This window comes from Osmerus eperlanus, chromosome 3, assembly GCF_963692335.1.
Source record: "Osmerus eperlanus chromosome 3, fOsmEpe2.1, whole genome shotgun sequence".
NCBI classification, from domain to species: Eukaryota; Metazoa; Chordata; class Actinopteri; order Osmeriformes; family Osmeridae; genus Osmerus; species Osmerus eperlanus.
The window spans coordinates 3,654,239-3,676,049 of record NC_085020.1 but is presented as its reverse complement, the minus strand read 5'-3'; the positions used below and the strand labels follow the sequence as shown (position 1 = coordinate 3,676,049).

General features: G+C 50.9%; 3 protein-coding genes across 7 annotated transcripts in view; 2 read left to right on the top strand and 1 right to left on the bottom strand.

Moving 5' to 3' along the window:
- Positions 1 to 7,011, top strand: part of cmss1 (cms1 ribosomal small subunit homolog) — a 29,447-nt gene extending 22,436 nt beyond the window's left edge. For 3 of the 4 annotated variants that reach the window (XM_062456553.1, XM_062456552.1, XM_062456555.1), the window contains 9 exons: positions 4,203 to 4,366; positions 4,475 to 4,546; positions 4,840 to 4,975; positions 5,245 to 5,304; positions 5,399 to 5,501; positions 5,597 to 5,657; positions 5,778 to 5,865; positions 6,108 to 6,196; positions 6,374 to 7,011. In XM_062456553.1, the coding sequence (XP_062312537.1) occupies positions 4,203 to 4,366; positions 4,475 to 4,546; positions 4,840 to 4,975; positions 5,245 to 5,304; positions 5,399 to 5,501; positions 5,597 to 5,657; positions 5,778 to 5,865; positions 6,108 to 6,196; positions 6,374 to 6,457 (857 nt within the window). In that variant the 3' untranslated portion in view covers positions 6,458 to 7,011. The remainder of the gene's footprint in view (positions 1 to 4,202; positions 4,367 to 4,474; positions 4,547 to 4,839; positions 4,976 to 5,244; positions 5,305 to 5,398; positions 5,502 to 5,596; positions 5,658 to 5,777; positions 5,866 to 6,107; positions 6,197 to 6,373) is intronic. The other variant, XM_062456554.1, reaches the window with a different exon arrangement.
- Positions 7,012 to 7,145: 134 nt separating this feature from the next.
- On the top strand, positions 7,146 to 10,780 carry tmem30c (transmembrane protein 30C). Its single transcript, XM_062456550.1, has 7 exons — positions 7,146 to 7,855; positions 8,410 to 8,526; positions 8,690 to 8,797; positions 9,049 to 9,139; positions 9,238 to 9,390; positions 9,582 to 9,794; positions 9,974 to 10,780. The coding sequence occupies exons 1-7, from the start codon at positions 7,658 to 7,660 to the stop codon at positions 10,159 to 10,161; spliced, it is 1,068 nt and encodes a 355-aa protein (XP_062312534.1). The 5' UTR covers positions 7,146 to 7,657; the 3' UTR covers positions 10,162 to 10,780.
- Positions 10,773 to 21,460, bottom strand: dcbld2 (discoidin, CUB and LCCL domain containing 2). 2 transcript variants are annotated; one of them, XM_062456548.1, is made up of 15 exons: positions 21,067 to 21,460; positions 19,694 to 19,918; positions 19,383 to 19,520; positions 17,758 to 17,809; positions 17,599 to 17,671; positions 15,802 to 15,935; positions 15,611 to 15,651; positions 15,265 to 15,480; positions 14,991 to 15,115; positions 14,369 to 14,516; positions 14,068 to 14,220; positions 13,778 to 13,871; positions 13,440 to 13,489; positions 13,195 to 13,329; positions 10,773 to 13,074 (listed from the first exon to the last, which is right to left on the bottom strand). In XM_062456548.1, the coding sequence occupies exons 1-15, from the start codon at positions 21,167 to 21,169 to the stop codon at positions 12,644 to 12,646; spliced, it is 2,118 nt and encodes a 705-aa protein (XP_062312532.1). In that variant the 5' UTR covers positions 21,170 to 21,460; the 3' UTR covers positions 10,773 to 12,643. The 2 variants fall into 2 exon arrangements, with proteins under 2 accessions (XP_062312532.1, XP_062312533.1); XM_062456549.1 differs by having other exon boundaries at positions 14,089 to 14,220; positions 21,067 to 21,459.
- Between the last annotated feature and the right edge of the window lie 351 nt (positions 21,461 to 21,811).

Here is a 21,811-nt window from a genome sequence, read left to right as displayed (position 1 = left end):
ATTATAACCAGTCCCTCCTCATTGATTGGCCATTAGGATATGCCCAGTGTCTGAGTATCCGCTCCTACGCAGCCAATCACTTTGATTGATCTCTGTATTAGTGGCTTGTAAACTCGTTGACCTGAGCCAATCTCAGGCCACACTGAGCTCTGAGCCCCTCCCCCACTCCAGTCTTAAACCAATCAAGCTAACCTATGAGGATGCCAGGGTCAAGGGTGGAAGGTGAGGGGGGGGTGAAGGGTCATGGTTTAGAGTCCATTAGGCTGGGTTCTTGCTGTGCTCCGTCATGCAGAGCTAAGGGCAACGGTTTGACTTGAACCTGAATGTGCTTCTGACGGTGTGAGAGGAGACCTCTCTCACTTTCTCTCCCTATATCTCTTACTTCTTCTTCCCCACCCTGTGAGGCCCCATGAAGGTGCAGCATTCACGCCTTTACAGGCTGTGAACAAGAGACATGTCAGTCTCTCTCTCTGTCTCAGTCTCTCTCTCTGTCTCTCTCTGTCTCAGTCTCTCTCTCTGTCTCTCTCTGTGTCTCTCTGTCTCTCTCTGTCTCTCTCTGTCTCAGTCTCTCTCTCTGTGTCTCTCTGTCTCTCTCTGTGTCTCTCTGTGTCTCTCTCTCTCTGTCTCTCTCTCTCTCAGTCTCTCTCTGTCTCAGTCTCTCTCTGTCTCTCTGTCTCTCTCTGTGTCTCTGTCTCTCTCTCTGTCTCTGTCTCTCTGTTTCTGTCTCTGTCTCTCTCTGTTTCTGTCTCTGTCTGTCTCTCTCTCTCTCTCTTATTCTGTTCGGTCCATCTGTTGTGTTTCTATCTGTTTCTCTGTCGTGGTCTTGCAGGTGTTAGACAAGGCCCTGAGTGATAAATGGCTGTGTAATCCTACTGTGTAGTGGTGCGTGTCTGAGTGTGTTCCAGTGTGTGTTGGTGTGCTCTGGTGGGACAGGTGTGCTAAGCTGTGTATCAGCTTGGTCCTGTTTTGTTAGATACTGTGATACACCTACATGGAGACATAGGAATCTGTCAGCCTGTTACGTGTGTGTGTGTGTGTGTGTGTGTGTGTGTGTGTGTGTGTGTGTGTGTGTGTGTGTGTGTGTGTGTGTGTGTGTGTGTGTGTGTGTGTGTGTGTGTGTGTGTACGTGTGTGTGTGTGTGTGTGTGTGTGTGTGTGTGTGTGTGTGTGTGCATCCGTATTAATAGAGAGCTTTTCCTAGAGTCACCTCCAGAGCGAGAGAGAGAAATGTGATACCATTCCACCAGGGAAAACCAGGATCCTGCTAACACACACTCCACACACACTCCATGACCCCAGTAACCCTACTGACACACACACACACACACACAAGGTCCATGCACTGTCCTATTGTACAATCTTACGGATACATAACTAGCAAACAAACCCACACACACACACACAGGTCTAATCCCACAATCAATCACCGATTAGCTGATTCAGCAGCTAATCACACACACACACACACACACACACACACAGCTTCAGAGGCCTCAGCCTTGCCTGCTTGACAGGTTGTCAGGGTGGTCTTTGGGGTCTTAACCAGATTAAGACTGGGGGGTTTAAACCCCTCCCCCAGCTGCCCCTCACAGTCGACCCCTGGGTCATCATCATCATCCTCACAGCTCCTCCGAGCTCTCTCTCCAGCCCCTGGTACCGTACGTCCCGTACAACACCTCCTGAGTCTGGGTAGCTGTGAGGGGCGAGGGTCATGTGACACAGGAACCAAATGAACCTTCGTAAGGGTTTAATGAACCTTCGTAAGGTTTAATGAACCTTCGTAAGGGTTTAATGAACCTTCGTAAGGGTTTAATGAACCTTCGTAAGGGTTTAATGAACCTTCGTAAGGTTTAATGAACCTTCGTAAGGTTTGTCTCCCCTTTGTCCTGACTAAACTGTGAGCGAGCAGCAGTGCCTGGGTACTGCTGGGGGACATCCCAGAGGTGACCCGTCACACTGCAGGTGGACACCGTGGTTACAGGTCGACACCGTGGTTACACGGCTGTGCTGAGTCACAAACGCAGACACACAGGGTCCAGAGCAGCTGGATGCAGGACATGGGCTCAGGCAAGCCAACGCAGGCATGCAGACAGGTAGGAGGAGCAGCCTTACCTGCAGGACAGGTGGAGCAGAAAGATCTCTCAGGTCCAGGTTTTTACGTTGCGTCGCGGTCTGTTGCTGTCTCTCCAGAAAAGCAGCCCTTCTTCTCTCTCACGCCTTCCCGCCGCTCTCTGCCTCTCTCTGCCTCTGCGGATGAGAGTGTGTGTCTGTGAGTAAACTGTAGAGAAGAGAGTGTGTGTGTGTCAGGAGAGAGCTCTGAACTGAGACTGGTGATCTTGGGAGAGGGGGTGACTGTGTTGGTGGGGGATGGAGGGGGGGGGGGGGGGGGGAGTGAATGCGTGGAAAGAGATGACCATGTAGTAGGAAGGGAAAGAGAAGGGAGGGGTGTGGCCAGAGAGGGACTTAGACAGACCTGCTATTCTGTGCCCCCTCCCCCTCAACGACTCACACACACACACCAGGCTGGAGTGCTGTGTTGAGTGTGGTTTGTCATTGGCGTATATTGAGCTGCATGTTTAGCTAATGCTCGTCAGTAACAGCTATGCCAGACTCTCCAGCTATGAGCCCTGTCCCATGGGAGTACACACTGAAGCTAAAAACACTACGCCTGTACGAACCTGCTCCCAATATACCCCCCAGAGCTGCCCTCCGCTGCACACACAGCTCACCCAGCTCACCTAGTCTGTCTGCATGAAGCAGTCTGGGATGACAGGCAATCAGCAGTAGCGGAATCCGCTATTCTTGTCAGTGTAGTTGACGATAAACCTCATCTTCAGTTATGTTTTTGTATGTTTAACAGTTATTTGGCATTATTTAACACTGAAGATCCATGTAACCCAAAAGGGGATGGGGATAGCTCAGTAGTAGAGCATTTGACCGCAGATCGAAAGGTCCCAGGTCCAAATCCCCCCCTGCATGTTGCCTTGGATGAAAGTGTCTGCTAAGTGATTACATTACAGCATTACAGAAAGCAGATGGCATCGAGTGTGAGATGTGAAGGACAAGGTGGTTAAATCCTGTAGAGAATGATTGCTGTCCTGGAAATTGTTGGTATTAGATTATATCTTACATCTTAAGCTCTGACACGGGGTAAAACTGCTATGGGTGAGAAGATTTGAGTTCAGAATAAGATGGAGAAATCTGTTGACACTAAATGTTGTGGTTGAAAATATATGGTATCTTTTTTTTTATGCTTCTAAAAGAGTCTTCATGGCGTGGATGGTGATTTAGATGTTGGAGGAGTCAGGGTGTTCAGAGGTCAGGACAGGACATGCGCCCGTTTGAAATAAAACCAGAGGTATTTATGAGCGGGCGCTCTCCTCTGGCCTCCTTTCCCAGGGGGTCCTGAGCATGACTGCCCAGCATGGGGGGGGAGGGGGAGGGAGAGAGGTGAGGGGGGGAGAGGGGATGAGGGAGAGAGAAAAGCACTGGGATAAAGACAGAGGGGAAGATGGATCTGATGTAGGATTCAGAAGAGGAGAGAGTCTGAGCTGGAGGAGGAGATAGAATGAAAAGGAGGTGAAAAAAAGATATGGGGGACAGAGAGAGGGAGAGGGAATGGGGGGAGGAGGAAAATGAGGGAGGGAGGGCTTAGGGAGTCGGTTGAGGGAAATTACAGAGGGGGGGGGTAAGAGACAGGGAGGGAGAAAAATGGCGAGGGGGGGGGGCAGTTCTAAAGATAACCAGATATATATTGATACTATCTGTGTCCGTGGTGACCATTAATTGTGTACTGTTGAGCTGTCTCCATGGTGACAAATAAGATGAACACGTTTAGGACTGTGCCTGACAATGGCACTGAGGAGAGATTATTCTGGGATGTTCTGGCTTGTTCTCCGTTGATACTGGCTGGTGGAGATGACAGAGCCTAAACAGAACGCTAACACCAGCCTTCCATGGTTCTGAGTCTGACATAAAACTCTGTCTGCAACTTTAACCCTAAAAATGCCATTCTACGGCAAAACCACTTAAATCACAGGACAACTGTCTTGGCACTGTTACAGCCTTTATCCTGTACTCCTTTCATTCAAATAATGTTTAGGCTATTTGAAGCGCGGCCAGGATAAAGACTGGAATGGAGTTTGGAGATGAAAATGAAAACGTCAAAAGGTCCAATATTTTGTCTGACTCTTGTTGTTTTAGATGTTGTAGATGTATCTGAGAAAGAGGAGGTGAAGGAGGAGAAGAAACCGACTTTAGAAGAAGCCCCCTCTCAGGAGAAGAAAAAGAGGAAGAGGGTGAGGAAGAAGAAGAGTGCAGCGACAGAGGCGCCTGACCAACCCACGAAGAAGAAAAAGACTTCTCAGGTACGGAGGACAGTTCCTTCCTTATACTTTCCACTTTCGTAATTACTGGTCAATTTAAACAGGCAAATATCTGTTCAGCTCACCTTGTGTAACTGGTTTTGTCTGCAGAAAGAGTGTTTTGTTTCTGAGGAGAAGGAGGAGGAACCGGGGGAGGCTAAGAAGCCTAAGAAGAAGAGAAGGGTGAGTCATGACGAGGAGACAGGAGGATCCACTGGAGACACCTTGTGGTTTAAAGAGGAACTGCAATGGAATTTACATTCCCCACCTGAATAGTGGGGCAAATAATTATCATCCATTGTGAAACTGCACCATCTAGTACTATCTGTTGTCCTTCTGGTTGAAATTCAATTACATTTAACATTATCAGGTTATTAACATGACATCAAATTATGAATATGATCATTGCTATAATCGAAACCTAGAAATGTATCACAGTGCAATATATGATGCTGTGTGTGTGTGTGTGCGTTCAGAAGAAAAAGACAATCACAGATGTTCTAGCGACTTCAGAACCCAAAGCGGGCAGTCCAGTGGACCTGCAGAACCTGGTGGTGGAACACTTCTCAGACAAGCGCTCCGTCATCGAGATGGAGGACCTCAACCTGCTGGGTAAGAGAACCTTGAGAGAACCTTGAGAGAACCTGAGAGAACCTGCCCTCTCTCACCACACTCCTCCAATCTCCTCTACCTGACCTTTCACCTCTCCTGACCTCTCACGTTCTCCTGACCTCTCATCTTTATCTTACCTCTCACCTCCTCCTTCCGACCTCTCCCCTCCGTGACCTTTCAACATGCCACACATTTACACCTGACCCTCTTATCGACTTAAACGGGTCAGTCTCCCTGTGATGAATGTCTCTGTGATTGGTCGTTTCCAGATTCCTGTTTCCTGTCCTGTAATGACCTGACCCACAGTCTGTCCTCCTACCTGAAAGAGAGTGAGTCACATCGAATCTCAAGGATGTTTTGCCCCTTCTTCTTCTTCTTGTCGTGGTTTTTATTCCCCCCTTCGCTTTTTCCCTCCTTGCTCAGTTTGTCCCAAGTGGGCCAAGGTCCAGAAGCAGCACACAGAGAAGGGAGCTGTAGTCCTTCTCATCGTCTGTAGTTCCGCCCTCCGCACCATCGAGCTCATTAAGTGGGTCCCAGGCCTAGTATACTTGCATGTGATTGGCTAACTGTCCTCATGCATCCTAACGTGTGTTTGTGTGTGTGTTGTCGCGCGTCCTACAGGCAGTTGACCACCTTCAAGGGGACAGCCAAAGCCCTGAAGCTTTTTGCAAAACACATCAAGGTGAGACAGGATAGAATCCCAAAAATGGGCATAATTAGTCTCTCTTTTTTCTTTTTTTCCCCAGTCCTTCACTTTTCTCTCTCTTTATGTGTGTGTGTGTGTGTGTGTGTGTCTGTCTAGGTGGAAGAGCAGGTGAAGTTTCTCCAGAGAGAAATCACTCACATTGGGGTAGGAACTCCAGGAAGACTCCAGGCGTTGGTTCAGAGAGGTAGGTACACTGTGGGCGTGGACTAGAACATTCTGGAAAACCACAAAACAAAAGTCTGAAATCATCCATGCATGTTTCAAACAAGTTAACAGTAGGACAAATGTATCAATTTCGCATTTAAATCTCTCAACCAATCCTTTAACGGGACCCTTAGCTGAACCAATACATCTGACCTCTTTATATAACCCTGGGTGCCTCTTGACCCCTGCCTGAACTCTGTATGTGACCCATGACCCCTGCAGAGGGTCTGAACTTGCAGCTGCTGCGCTTCCTGGTTCTGGACTGGAACTGGAGAGACCAGAAGCAGCGCAGGATGGTGGACGTACCTGAGGTGAGCTGCTGCTGCCCCCTGCTGGACAGGACGGGATCAGGAACACACACTCACACACACACTCACTCACACTCACTCACACTCACTCACTCACTCACTCACTCACTCACACACACTCACTCACACTCACTCACACGTTACAACTGATTGGTGGACGTGTGTGTGTTTCTCTTTCAGATCAAGTTTGATTTGCTAAAGCTGCTGGATGTTGGCATCTTAAACGGCTGCAGGGAAGGCAGAGTCAGAATTGGCCTGTTCTAACACACACACACACACACACATCTGTACACTCACACACACAGCCATAACCTCCCCCGTTTTCACACACTGACACATAACTTAACGAATCGTTTTAAACAGTCAAAGTGCAGTGAGGCGTGCAGCCTGCCTTCTAGCCTCTCTGGACGTATGAATTGTTTACTTCAAACAAAACTGTGTTCATCCCCCTCATCTCCCTGCCCCGGCCTCTCCCTGCCCCGGCCTCTCCCTGCCCCGGCCTCTCCCTGCCCCGGCCTCTCCCTGCCCCGGCCTCTCCCTGCCCCGGCCTCTCCCTGCCCCGGCCTCTCCCTGCCCCGGCCTCTCCCTGCCCCGGCCTCTCCCTGCCCCGGCCTCTCCCTGCCCCAGCCTCTCCCTGCCCCGGCCTCTCCCTGCCCCAGCCTCTCCCTGCCCCGGCCTCTCCCTGCCCTGGCCTCTCCCTGACTCCGCAGGAAGCTTGTCTTGTTGTCCTCTCTGCTCTCAGAGACCTCCTGAAGTCCCCTCTCCTTGTGTTTGTACTTGAACATGAACCCCCCCCCCCGTGTGTGACAATGTTAAATAAAGTTATTTTGAATGGAGCCAAGTTCCCTGTGTTTGTTTGCCAGGCCCAGGGGGGATGCCCCTCCCACTGAGCCTGTGAGCTTGTAGCTGACTCGCCCACCAGGAAGTCCCATCTATCACAACATCCTGTTTGAAACTGCAGAGGAGCGTCAGAGGAAGAGTTCAGAGCAGGGCTGAGAAAAGTATTTTCGCAAACTCTCGGATTACAAACAAAAGTTCTTGACGTAAATAGATAAGAGTGGAAAGGACGCGCGAGACTCTCGGAGGAAATCTATAAGAGTGGTGACAGAAAGAGGAGCAACCGCACAGAAACAGAGAAGAAGACGGGAGAGGTAGGAAGTGAAGTGGAGCGGGGTGGAAGGTGGTTAATGAGTAACAGCCAGCAGGCGGTCTCAAAGGTCTCCGAAGCAAAGCCTGCTGGGTAAAATCTGTTCCCAGGCAGGGAAGCACGACAGAGAAAGGGAGGGAGAGGAACAGAGAGAGAAAGGGAGGGAGAGGAACAGAGAGAGAAAACACCTCCGGAAGAGAAGAGAAAGAGAGAGGATCACTGTTGCTCCAAGCCTGCTGGTTCCCTTCCAGCCTGACCCAGCCACCCCCCCACCCTCCACTTCCCTCTCTCCAGCAGCCCGGCCCCTGCCCTCGGCCATGGGGAAGAGCAAGGCCAACATGGGGCCCCTCGCCCGGAGGCCCGATAACTCGGCTTTCAAGCAGCAGAGGCTGCCGGCCTGGTCGCCCATGCTGACGCCGGGCACGGTGCTGCCCTTCTTCTACTGCATGGCTGTGCTGTGTGTGCTCCTGGGGGTCTGGCTGCTGCTCACCGTGCAGAACACACAGGAGCTGAAGGTGAGGCTGGCCTGTGGGGGGGCAGGGGCGGGGTGTGTGGGGAGGGGTGTGTGTGTGGGGGGGATTATGATGACTGAGGGTGGCTGTGTGTATGTATGTGAGAAAGCAAGTGATCTTTGGCCTTTCTAACATGCAAGATAAATAACATGCTCACAAACTAAGTATGTCAGGATGAGAATCGTCTTTGTGAAATGGTTGGGATATCGTGGAGCTATTTTACCATGCTTTTTGTTATTCCGTTTCTCACTATATTGTCTGAATGTTGTTTGCTAAAACACAAAGGTTGATATTCAGGTATGTAGTTCTGGTGAAACAGCCTGCATAGCACTGAAGATTATCGTGCTACAGAGATAAGAGGGAGAAGCTATAAAAGTCAAAGAAAGAAACTGTGAGGAGATCGAAGGTGGCACCATGTTACCTGTCTGACGTCACTAGATAAAGCTGCAATATGTCTCCCCCCTTTTCTCCTCCCTCTCCTCCTCCTCCTCCTCCTCCTCCTCTCCTCCTCCTTCTCTCCCTCTCCTCCTCATCCTCCCTCTCCTCCTCCTCCCCAGTTGGACTACACTAAGGCCGGCACGTGTGACTTGTGTTTCCTGAAGCGAGGGAACGCCAGCCTGGCGACCCAAAACTGCAACTGCACTGTGGTGTTCCCCATCACCACCCCCTTCAAGGTGCTGCACCGAGCCACCTTACTTTACACTGTTATACATTCATTTATTTAACATCTTATATGCTCAAACGTTCAAAATGATCTTACACTGGAGCTTGGTTGAGAAGAAACAACAAACTTGGCTGTGATGGTGATGATGATGCGTTTCCTGTTTCCTGTCCCAGGGTAATGTCTTCTTCTACTACGGCCTGATCAACTTCCACCAGAACCTCCGGCGCTACATGGACTCCCGGGACGATGCTCAGATGGTGGGGAGGAAGAACAGCCTGAAGGTACCTCTGCAGTGTCCAGGTTCAGTGTCCAGGTTCAGTGTCCAGGTTCAGTGTCCAGGTTCAGACCCGTCCTGCTGGATGTGCTGAGCTTTTCTGTGTTGAATGTCAACGTTTGTTTCCAACTTGATCATCCCTTCTTTCCTTGGTGCTTTGTGGTCCCTCTCTCTCCCTCCCCCTCTCTCTCTCTCTATCTCTATCTCTCTCTCTCTCTCTCTCTCCCTCCCCCTCTCTCTCTCTCCCTCTCTCTCTAGAACCCCAGTGCTTACTGTGTTCCCTTCAGGGTAGATGAGAAGGGCCTTCCCATCGCCCCCTGTGGAGCTGTGGCCAACAGCATGTTCAATGGTAACACACACACATACTCACACACACATACACCCCCATACACATTCTACTTATCTTACACAGGGTCGTAAGATAAGGTTGATGCTGTTATTTCCCAGACTCCTTCACTTTCTACTACCACCCCGCAGGGGGGGCCTCCACCACCCGGGTCCCCCTGTACCGCCGGGGAATCACCTGGTACACCGACAAGAACATCAAGTTCCGCAACCCGCAGTTCGAGAACCAGACCCTGTTGTGGGAGGTGTTCCAAGGTACGCGTCCGAGGAAACACACTGCTGGGGTGGACAGAACATGTGGTTAGGTGCACTTGATTCGGGTCAAATCCACTGCAGCGGAACCAATGGATTAGCATTATCTACCAGCTGTGAGCCGAATCAAACGCGCCTGTTCCATTCATGTTTACTAGATCAGTAGTGACACAGGGTTTCTGCTTCCCCCTCAGGGACATCCAAGCCTCTATACTGGCAGAAACCCGTGTACCAGCTGGACCCTCGCACGCCCAACAACAACGGCTTCATCAACGAGGATCTGATCGTGTGGATGAGGGAGGCAGCCTTCCCGCGCTTCAAAAAGCTGTACGGGGTTCTCGACCGGGTAGGGAACCCCTTCACCGAGGGCCTGCCTGTGGGGAACTACAGCATCGACATCTCCTACAGTATCCTTCTAGCATAACCCTGTAGCACTGTACCTCGGAAATACCCAACGGTCGCCCCAGGGTAGCCTGTTTAGGTTCTTATTCGAATCCTTGCGTTTCAGGTCGGTCAGCTAGTACTAAAGTATATACTTCCTGTCGTCTGCGTTGACATCGGTGTGCTCCTTGACCCCTGACCCCAGACTTCCCTGTGCAGTACTTCCAGGGCAGGAAGGAGCTGGTGCTGACCACGGTCAGCTGGTTCGGCGGGCAGAATCGCTTCCTACCCATTGCCTTCCTGGTGACCGGAGGACTCGTGCTGCTGGTTGCCGTGGTGCTCACCGTGGTCTGGTGGAAGTTCGGCAAGAACGGGAAGAGCATGGAGGAGTGAGGGGGGGAGGGAGGGAGGGATGAAGGTGGAGAGATGTATGATGATGATCAGAAGCAGGGAGAGAAAAGGATGATGGCGACGGCAGACCAGTGTGCACTGAGGGAGCGTTCCTACAAACATGGTTAGAAAGAAAAAGTGAGCCTTTATGGAAAAGGTTAAGGAAAGAATTTGTGTCTTTTGGAATTATGCTGAATGGAAATTTGACTGGCAGTTCAATTCATTTCACACAGTGTCCTTTTCTGTGACAGTGATTATTTCTATGAAAATGTGATATAACAGGACATGTTGGCATTTCCATGTGTGGGCGAAAGCAGGACAACAATCCCCTTTGGCGTTTTTCCCAGCTTCACTTGTTTTTGTTGTTCCCTGTTTGGCCAGGAGGTGGCAGTGTGCTGATGTTAAAATGATTGCAGACAGGGTTTCTGCTGTTAGGGTTATAATTGTTCCAACTGTACTGTAAGGCCAGCCATTGGTCTACCAAAAACATGAATCAATGCTCTAAGGTCCTGATGTTATGATTTCTAGTTTTCCTGTGATGTGATGATTTTCTAGTGATCATTGATGAGGTGTGGGTCTTGGGTGAATGCTCAGCGTTTCATTAAACCATGTCATTTTGGAACAGTCTTTATTTCTGTGCCTAAAGAGACAGCGCTACAGTTAGGTGACACGGGGCCCGTTTCAATACTCTGATGATGCATCCTCCCCGATTCCTTCCCCTGAGAGATCACAGATCTGACTGGCCACAACACAGTCTTCCCTTCTCCCGTCGCGTCAGATCAGAGGTTACCTCATGGATGGGGGAGGAAGGAGGGATGCATATTTGTGAGTATTTTACCAGTTCAACATCACTTCCTGTCGGGCCTCTGACTTGTGTGACCTCACAGAGAGGAAGTGATCCCTGCACATCCCCAACAACAGACACGACTAATCAAAACACACAGTACACTCCTTGGTGCCGCCGTACAGACATAACTACATGCACACAGATGGCTAACTCATTCTCTGCTAGCCCGTACATATTCGTATACTCACAGATGATGAGGGGAACTAGTACAGACACAGCTAATTGCACACAGATAGTGATGAAGCACAGACATAACCAATCGCATCATGACACTTTGACGACATGAATCAGTCCATAGGGGTGACAATCATGACAGATTCATAAGGACAGTGATTCACACACATGCAGATTCCTTGTAACCAAAACTGAAAGTGTTTTTATTGGCCATGTGATGTCATGTGTTTTCTTGACTGAACGGCTGGTTATGTGCCTGTTCCCATCTGCTGCAGCAGAGGTAAGAGATGGACTGACTGGTAACTGTGGAACCAGGCTCTAGAAGTCTGGTGCTGATCTATACTAGATGTATATATATCTAGTGTAGATATGTCAGTACATGGTAGTTTGACTCTTTTGCTTACACTGAATCAACTGCCAGTGGTTCTAACTGACACGCTTGGACAAAATGGTTATTAACTAAAAAACAGCAACGTTAACAAGGAAAGTTTTGGTCTCACATCATAACATCCTTCTCTACACAACAAGACACACTCTGGTAACCACGGAGACACAACAAAGGGCACCTTTGTTTGATCGCCTGTCTTGGATTCCACCTTTTCAAGTCAGCAAATTTGATAGGGCAGTGGTTAGATGTAATAGTGAGAACCTATCACAACCTGCACCGGCCCTTTCTGATTGGCCACCTGCCGGTGTCACCCAAGGCCAGGTGTCCATGACGGTGTTACCGTGACGACAGTGCAACCATATTGTGTTTTGCGTACGTCATCTCTTCTGATAGTGGTTGAGAACATGGTGCCATGCCCTAGTGTGAATCTGAATCCCAGTTTCAGCAAGGTCTTCAAGGTTTCAAAGTAGTAATAAAATAAATTAAATCATTTGATAAACTTTGAACACAGGTTTATGACATGCTCCGGATCTGGTGAAAAGATGATTTAGGAAAAAATAAAATAAAAGCTAAGATGGAGCTGAAGAACAGCAGTCTTGCGATAGTAGCGTACCGTGGGGGAACTGCCACGTCACTGCGATGACAGAACCTCATGGCTCGGAGGGTCCCGTCTCAGGGCTGACATCGACACAGGAACACAGAACACAGAACACTCACAGCTTGACGCGGAACACTGAACTGAAGCACAGGCAGAGGGAATGAGCCCAGCTGAAACAGTAGTGAGATATTTCCTCCATTACGCCTTCCCTCCCTTTCCTCCTCTCTTTTCGTGAACATTCAACGTTATGGTTTCAGTGATAGGACTGGTATGGCACATACAAGCTCACAACACACATAGTTAGACACACACATACGCGTACAGTTAGACACACACACACATACGTACAGACATCTCCATAGCAACCAGGCCTGAGGCAGGCCCTGGCCTCTCATTGGTCCACACACCTCCATGATCCTCTCAACCTCATCCTCTCTGCTGCTGGAGGTGGAGGGCTGGGGTTAGGTCCTCCCATAATTCAGCTCTGTCCCATTGGCTTCTGGGAGCTACTCTGAGGCACCTGATAGGTGAGCTCCTCGGTTGGCGTGGCTTGTCCAGTGGTGCTTTTGGGCGTGTCGTACGTGGACCTCCCTGATTGGCTGCTGTCTGTCCGAGCCAGCAGGGAGGCGGGGCCTCGGCCCAGGAAGCTGGAAACGGCCGAACCGGTTGGCTGGCTCATGGAGGAGGAGGTTCCTGATAGGTGGCCGGCAATGTCAATCATGATGGGAGTGGCGTACTCTGCTCCGGAGGCAGGAAGTGGCTCGGCGTAGGCGTGGTATATGTCAGGTGACATGGGCTTGTCGTACAGGTCTGGGTGGGTGTAGCCCGGGTCTGGTCCCTCCTCCGGCTTGAAGGTCGACCTCGGGCCCAGTGATGTCACCACGCCGCTCACCAGGGGGTGGGCGTACTCTAAGGGGGCAGGGAGCAGGGGGTCAGCTATGGTGTTGATCTGTGGATGTGTGTGTGTGTGAGAGAGAGTGGGAGAGTAAGTGAGTGTGAGAGGGAGGGAGAGTAAGTGTGTGTGTGTACCTGCAGGTTCGGCCTCTAGCCTAGGGACGGCCCCCCTGCCTCTGAGCCGCCCCACCTGGCTGCTGCTGTAGCGCACTGACTCCTCCCCCTCCGCCATCTTGGAGGGCAGCAGCTGTTTCATGCTCTTCCACCAGTCTGGGAAACACACACACACAGACGGACAAATACGCATGCACGTGTTAGCACACACTATCCCAACCAAACACAGCCATCTTATGTGTGTGTGTGTGTGTGTGTGTGTGTACCTGTGCGATCCCAGTGAGGAAGGTCATATGTTCCCTCCGAACTCTTCTTCCTGTTAAGATGCGACAACGGTTGGGGTTGGTAATCTGATGTGTGTTGGTGGTCGTGTTGGTAATCTGATGTGTGTTGGTGGTCGTGTTGGGGTTGGTAATCTGACGTGTGGTCGTGTTGGGGTTGGTAATCTGACGTGTGGTCGTGTTGGGGTTGGTAATCTGACGTGTGGTCGTGTTGGGGTTGGTAATCTGACGTGTGGTCGTGTTGGGGTTGGTAATCTGACGTGTGGTCGTGTTGGGGTTGGTAATCTGACGTGTGGTCGTGTTGGGGTTGGTGTAGCTCTGACCTGTTTCTCCAGTGACAGGTGCACACCACGGCCAGGCTGAGGGTTGTCAGCACCATGACCACAGAAGGGACCAGCACTGCTGCCAAGGCAACGTCTGCATGAACAACATCATCACCATTAAGATGAGCCATGTTCTAACATGCTAGCTCTGATAACCATTAGTTGCATTCCTCTGCATGGATCGGTATAGATCAGCAGTAAAGCATTTGACCTCAAGAGATCACAGGTTCAAATCTGATACTGTACCTGACTACAGAACACTAGATTATATTGTTGCGCTCTACTGTAACCTTGGTGATGACTGGTGTTACCGTTGCTGGTGCGGGGAGGCATGGTGGTGTTCCTGATGTCGGGGGTGTGTGTGGTCTTGTCACCCTCAGGGGGGGCAGGAGTTATCGCAGGGGGCAGGGCCAGCCGAGGGGTTTGGAAGATCCGCGGCCTCGCTGTCCAATGGGAGAGGAGACGGGAGAACGGTAACAGGAAGTGAGAGGCCAGGCAGAGAGGAAGCCAAAAGCAGGTGGATATCATCGGTATGACCTAGCTGCTGATTGGACAGTTGGGTTGTCCTCTGCTGTGTGATTGGTTGCGTACCTGCGTGGATCTGGCACCCCAGAAGCTCTATCTTGAGGGCAATTCGCTGGTGCCAGTGGGAGGGGCTTATCCTGACGAATCGCGCTTCGATGGGTGGGATGAAGTCGTTCCTGACCTCCTGCAGGTAGTTGGTGTTCCCTTGGAGGACCTGGAACACAACAAGACACACTCTGGTAACCACGGAGACACAAGATCACTTTTACACACACACACAAACACACAGATGCACAGCAAAAACACAGCTCTCCTGACTACACACACAAACACACAGATGCACAGCAAGAACACAGCTCTCCTGACTACACACACAAACACACAGATGCACAGCAAGAACACAGCTCTCCTGACTACAAACAGAAACACATTCCGAACTACTCACTAGACCTAATGCATGCCCATCATGTCAGCCAGCCAGCCAGTTAGCCCCATCCATATTTAATAGTTACTTTGCCTAGAGCAGCACTTAACCAAAACCACCGATGCACTAGCTGACATCATCCACTTCCTGCCAGTAAAAGCCACAATCAATGTAGGTTACCATGGAAATGAAGGGATCCATTCCTCCTCCCCCCCCCCCACCCCACCAACACCCTTACCCGCCCTAGAGAGCGCTTCCTTTCACCTTGTCCACAGTGCCATCTGCATCCCGATAGGTGCTCCAGTGCTGTCCGTCATTGCTGTAGAGGACCCGATAGGCTGACACATAGAATTGGTAATCCAGGAGGGTGGAGCCTGTGGTGGTGATGCCTGGAGGAGGAGGAGGAGGAAGACCAGGAGTGGATGAGCTCATATCTGGGTGGATGTTCTTATGGATACGCCTGTGTGTGTGTGTGTGTGTGTGTGTGTGTGTGTGTGTGTGTGTGTGTGTGTGTGTGTGTGTGTGTGTGTGTGTGTACCTGTAATCCTCTTCTCCTTCTTCAGGTCCACCTGAAGCCACTGCTGCTGGTCGCTAACAGCCGACGCCCACGGAAGTCCCGCCTTCTTAAGTCGCGCCCTGGACGGCCCCCACACCCCCGGCTGGCCAATCACGTCGCTCCACTCCCACATGGAGGACGCAGAGAGCTGGGAGTCCCTGACGACACCAGACTCCAGACCCAACGTCCCATAGCAACCTGAACGAGGGAGGGAGAGAGGGAGAGAGAGAGAGACAGAAAATCAATAGTGTGGTAGTAGGGTTTGAATGTATAAGTATCAGTGGAGTTTAATTTCATCTCATTTATGTATGAAGATGTTTGAGCTCACCACTCGTCTTGAAGGTGAAGAGACTGTTGGACAAGGGGCCTCTGTAGGGGAGAGAGAGAGACTCTTATAAGGACTCAAGCTAAGCAACACTAGAAAAGAAAGATTGAGGAGAGAGAGAGAGAGAGAGAGAGAGAGAGAGAGAGAGAGAGAGAGAGGGAGAGAGGGAGGGAGCTCTGCTGAGAAATGCTCACCCAGTGGAGGTGACGTTGTTGGCCAGCGAGCCCTCATAGCGAGGGATGCCCTTACTGCTGACCACACTGATCTGACCCCCCAGGGAGTTAGACACCACGCCTGCATGGATGGCTGCTGTACACACTGGAGAAGACTGGGAGAGGGGAGGGGAGGAGAGAGAAGTCAATAACAACGGCGAGAAAGGGAACGGGACAGAAAGAGAAAGGAGACAGTCTGGATATCAGAGACTGTCAGAGATAATCATTAACATTCCACAGTGAGACCAGAGAGATTAGACACACAAACACACAGAGAGACACACAGAGAGAGAGGAGAGGGCAGCCAGCCTTGACCCTCTTAGCCTTCAGACAGAGGAGATAAGAGAGATGAGTCACAGTGATGTCACTTCCTGCCCTGAGAGGACTGGAGCACAGAGGGGCCAAGCTGTTTAGCCCCAGTCTGATGGGAACACTTGAGGCCCTGTTCCAAACCAAAGCACACCTCAGCTGAATATGTGTTTACATGCTTGGAGCTGGTTCCATTCCGGCTGCTGAGCTGCTAGTGAAGTGGTCATGGTTTTCTCTGGAAAAGCCTCAAAAGGTTTCACAGCTGATTACACTGTGGCTGACACAGAAACGACCCATGTTGGGAAACACTTGGCCTCTCGGCTGTCAAGCCTTCCCAAAAACACACACCACATCCGAAGCAGCACCCACCAAACCACGAACACACACACACAGAACCCTGCACACACACACAGCCCCTGCATGCACACACACACAGCCCTGCTTCAAACCACCACACCCCAGCTCTCAGAGCTGACCACACACACACACACACACTCGCACCATCCAAGGAGACATGGCCAGAGGGAGGGGGGGTCGTGAAGCAGACCCAGGAGGAGAGAGTGAGGGGATAGAAGGATGGAGGAGGAAGTGAAGGGGAGTGGGGGAAGTGGGGAGGGGAGGAGTGTTGGGGGTGACCCTGCCTGATATTGGCTGTGGTGCCGGACACCTCACGTCTCCATGGTAACAGCAGTGTTTGGGTGTGGTGGACTAAGAGGCTGGAGGATTAACGATCCTGCTATAGGAGTGTCATCTCCAACAGCACATCCACACACACACACACACAGTCCTGACACAGACACCTCTCCCTGCAACACACACGCACGCAGACACTGGTGCATGGTGCTAACACACACACACACACTCACTCATTCACACAGGCGCGCACACACACTCCACACACCACCCGTGTCCAGCTGGAGTGGATTAGTGGTCCAGTCCAGCGGCCAAACAATTAGCTCACCTCTCCCTCTCCACCAAATCTCTCCCTCTCCACTACAAAAATCTCCACCTTTCCAACACTACCTCCCCCACCTCTCCTCCTCCTGACCTTCCCAAGCATGAGGTCATCAGCCAGGGACTCGGGGGGGGGGGGGGGGGGGGGGGTACAGCACACACAGCCGGACCACTGTGAGGTCATCAGTCAGGGACACGCACACCACTAGCCAGGGGGCCCTGTTTACACAGGACTGAATTACAGAGGGGAGAGGGAGAGAGAGAGAGAGAGAGAGGGGGAGAGAGAGAGAGGGAGGGAGAGAAACAGAACAGAGGAGTGAAAAAAAGAGAGAGACAAGATTGGACAACTGTTCCTGTGAGGCAGCAGTGGGCGGAGATAAGCGGAGGTTGGGTGGGTGTGGGTGTGTGTGCGCGTGTCTGAGGGGGGTGAGTTTCAGAGTGAATCACCTGAAAACGTTGTGTCTGACACAATGACTAACCTCCATAGATACAGAAGCAGACAGAGACAGTACTCACATCTCTGTAGCCGTGAGGTATAGTCCCAGACACCTCCCCCGTGGACGCGAGGCATCCTGCAGGACAGTACTTGCTGTGGTGAAGAAGACACACGTCTTTATACAGGCAGGTGTGTATGCAAACACAGAGAGACAGACAGACACAGGCCGATGGAGGTACCTATATTCAGCCTCTGTGAAGTGTATTCCTTTGTCTAGACAGGTGATGAGGTCTGCAGAGACAAAACGTGGATCAGGATGGCAGAGTTGGCTGGCACACACACACACACAGATATGGTCAGCATAAGACGGAAAACATGACTGATGACCGCTTGACTGCAAGCCTCCCACAGTGATGAGAAACAGGCCAGAGACCAACACTGACCACATGACTACAGTAGATGGAACTTCTGTGGCTTAACCCCCCCCCCCCCCCCACCCCCTCACATCAGAACCATCCAGCTCACCAAACGGTGACTCAAAATGACACGTCACCGCGGCAACCGCAAGTCGCCGTGGCAATGGAATCAATCTGCCTAGCATGTGCAAGCGCACTCAGACAAACACACGCACACCTTAAAAAAAACAACAACAAAGTATTTTCTGATTCATCCTCCTTTTGGTCTCCTGAGTTCTTGTGGCCTGTTGGTTAGCCCCGAGCGAGCCAGTCGAGGCTCTGCTAACTGACTCGCGGTTCAGAGTACATGAGAAATGGATACAGTTGATATAAGATGCCCTTTTGTGTAAATGTGATTACGCAAGCCTTGGACCAATCAGCTTGCTGTGTGAGGGTCTACAGCATCCATCACACCAGCTCCAGCCTAGCATTAGCAACGCTCAGGCCATGTAACTGAGTTAGCGTGGCTCTCTCCATAACCCCCCCACAGACACACAGCTCGTACACTGAAGCAGCACGATCAGTGTTCACAGTTTTTAACTCCTGCTAGGAGCTAAGGAGAAACTGCGGAGAGATTATCAAGAACACAGTCTAGCTAAATGGAAAAATGAGACCAGCAACTACATCAAGTGAGATGACATAAAACTAAGTAACATTTTAGTGCTATTTGTATGTCGCTTTGGATGAAACCATATTACATTGATTATTAACACAATAGCCAAGATTGGCAAGTAAAAAGGGGCTAAACTAAGCAGGCCATGTCTCTCCCTCTCTCTCCCCCTCTCTCTCCCCCTCTCTCCCTGAAATGTTATGAGGTCCATCTGACTCTGCTGCTCATTCTTACACTCTTGTCAGTAATGCGATATGGTACTTGTCCAGATGCATGGTTAAAAGCTTTGCACAGAGGAGATAGAATTTGCGTCCCAATCCATTATCTTTTTCTTCCCTCCCCCTTCTATACTTCTCTCTCTCCCTCCCCCTCTTCTGTCTCTCCAATCTTCTCATTTCTCTCGCTCTCTCTTCTCTGTCCCTCCTATCTTCTCCTTCCTCTCTCTTCCCTCTCTCTTCCCTCTCTCTTCCCACTCTCTTCCCTCTCTCCTTACTTATCTGTCTCCCCACACACGCTGTGGTGAGCGGAATGTAGACTGACCATAAACCGGATCTCTTCTGCACAGCTCTTTGTCCAGCAAACACACACACACACACCTCTGAGGAGTGCCACCAGTCACAGCCCAGATAGTGAGACAGGAGCAGAGAACAGTGGAAACACACACACACACACACAGTAATATGACCTTAGCCTCTACTGTTGGAATTCCAGACTATAGACCGTTCAGCAAGTAGCATTCAGTGCAGAACATCTTATCTGTGTGTGTGTTTGTGTGTGTGTGACCCTTGACCCCTGGTACCTGGGTGATCCGTGGTGGAGTAGGACAGGTGGAAGCCCCTCCCCCTCCGGTGGGTTCCGCTCATGAACTGGACGGTGACCTGGTTCCCCTGGGACTGGATCAGCTCCGGAACCTTCAGCCCCAGACCGCAGAACTTCACTAGAACCCACCAGAACCGCAGACAGGAGGAGGAATCACACCCAGGTTATTAAACATGACCGGTGTACATGATTAACATGATCAACTAATAAACTTCAACCTGTTGCTTTTCAGTCTATCCCACATAGAACCCCCCCATCCCCCCTCCCCCTCCTCCTCCTCCCCCACCTCACCGATCTCACTGCGCTGTGCTCCGATGCCGTCGAAGATGCGGAGATAGTTGACTTGGCAGTTGTTGTCCTCTATGTCCAGGTCGGAGAAACGGAAGTGCAGGCTGCGGCCAGCGGGGGCGCTGATCTCCCACTCACACACCGTGTGGTTGGGGTAGGTACCAGGGTAGCCCAGGGAGCAAAGGGTCCCACTGCTGGGGCCCAACACACTGGGGCCACAGCCATCGCCTGGGGAGCACACACAGACAGACACACACACACACACACACACACACAGAGACACACACACAGACACACACACACAGAGACACACACACACACACAGAGACACACACACGCACACACAGACACACACACACACACACACAGAGAGACACACACACACAGACACACACACACACACAGAGACACACACGCACACACACAGAGACACATACACACACAGGGGAAGAGAGGTGAGAACACACACACACAGCCAGAAAGTCACACTGAGGAAACACAATGTGTGATTAGAAACATGCAGGTTGGGGTGTGTCTGTGGGGGAGGGGGGGTTGGGTCCGGTAAAGTCCAAAGGACCAGAGTGAGAATACTTCTGCGGTTGCGACACTGAAGTACAGCCAGACCCACAGTAGAGAGCACGTGCTAGGCCCGGGCAGAGATAACACCGAGCAGTCACGCGTTCTGGTGCAAAGTGGATCCCTGGTCGGTCTTGCTGTTACGTAACGTAACCGACATCGGTTGGACGTTATCCAAGCAAACCAGACGAAAACAAAGCAGCGTTTCCATCCCTGCGGTCTACGTACGAACATTGTGGCTGTTATTACAGAAATATGTGAGCGAAGCTCAAATAAACAAGACACTTGCATCTCACCAGTGAACTCCCAATGTATTGTAGGAGAACTGATTTAATCGTCCTGAAACCTACAAAGGTGGTCAAGGCTGATAGATAGGTTAAACCTGACAGCGCAAACCCAGTCAAATGTTTCGCCGAGGACTGTTAACTTCAACTCCTCCCCCTCAATAATCAATATTCCAATCTGTCACAAAACCGGGAGGCAAAACTATAATAAATGTTACAGTTTTCTACCAAATACCCCTTTAAGACATAACCAACGGGGGTGGATTGAAACATTTTGCAGGCGAAACACATGGCCCCTACATATTTGAGATGGGGGGAACAACAGAGCGACCGACCCATGTAAGGTAGCCTACCCGCGGCACTCAATAACAATCCGCTGCGGGTTCTCTCTGGTTCACCAAAGTGACCAAACTTTAGTAAAGGGAGTGCAAGCCACAGCAACAAGTTGTGTTCTGCTGATGCCATTTTGTTCGTACCGGTCTTCACCGTCACTAAGTCGAGCTCAAGTGCACCAACCTTTCTGCGCTCGGCTGCTGCTCGCGGTGAAGATGATGAGAGTCGACAGGAAGAACAGTCCGGCTCCTGTCGGTCCCCTGCCCACCATTACCGCTCTGCCCATAGCAGCCTGCAGTCCGAATGCATACTGCTCGTTTCAGGGACCGGGGCTCGCAGTTTTATCTCGTACAAGCTGTTCAGTTCGACACTCCGTGAACTCCGTCTCTTCGGGAGAAATGGATCGTCGTTTTAGCAACCAGCCTCTGTTGCTTTTTTTCTGGACGAGTCGGTGTCAGCTCGGATCCCAGAGCCGAGCGAAGCTACGCTGCTGCGAGACACACATCCAATCTGTGGGACGACTTCCTCCACTTCCGCTCCTCCTCCCACAGTGCAGTCGGAATCCCCGAGTCCCCCAACTGATCTGATGAAAAGGATTCTGACAGCCAAATACTCCGAGGTTAGAGTTGGCCCTCATCCCCGTACCCAAAACCTTTAATGTAATTTCCCCCCCTAATGTCTAAATGGAACTCAAAGCCAATGACATTTCTCTCACTGCAACACAACAGTTGTGTGATAGAGTGCCAGGAAACATATCACTATGAGCAAAACTTTTTCTCAATTTACGAATTTATACTATGCGATTTGCATAATGCACTAGTAATAATTTAATTGAAACAAATACAGCCAGCTAATGTAAAACTATTTGCGCAAATTACGCAAATTGCCTCGGCCTATACGCACTGTTAGAGTGTCTGCGTGTGTGTTC

Coding starts and splice junctions, on each gene's coding strand:
- tmem30c (XM_062456550.1), top strand. CDS start 7,658: ATGGGGAAGAGCAAGGCCAACATGGGGCCCCTCGCCCGGAGGCCCGAT. Junction 7,856..8,409: donor AGAACACACAGGAGCTGAAG/GTGAGGCTGGCC, acceptor CCTCCTCCCCAG/TTGGACTACACTAAGGCCGG. Junction 8,527..8,689: donor CCATCACCACCCCCTTCAAG/GTGCTGCACCGA, acceptor TTCCTGTCCCAG/GGTAATGTCTTCTTCTACTA.
- dcbld2 (XM_062456548.1), bottom strand. CDS start 21,169: ATGGGCAGAGCGGTAATGGTGGGCAGGGGACCGACAGGAGCCGGACTG. Junction 17,810..19,382: donor CTCCACCACGGATCACCCAG/GTACCAGGGGTC, acceptor TTGTCTCTGCAG/ACCTCATCACCTGTCTAGAC. Junction 14,517..14,990: donor CAGATGGCACTGTGGACAAG/GTGAAAGGAAGC, acceptor GTTGTGTTCCAG/GTCCTCCAAGGGAACACCAA.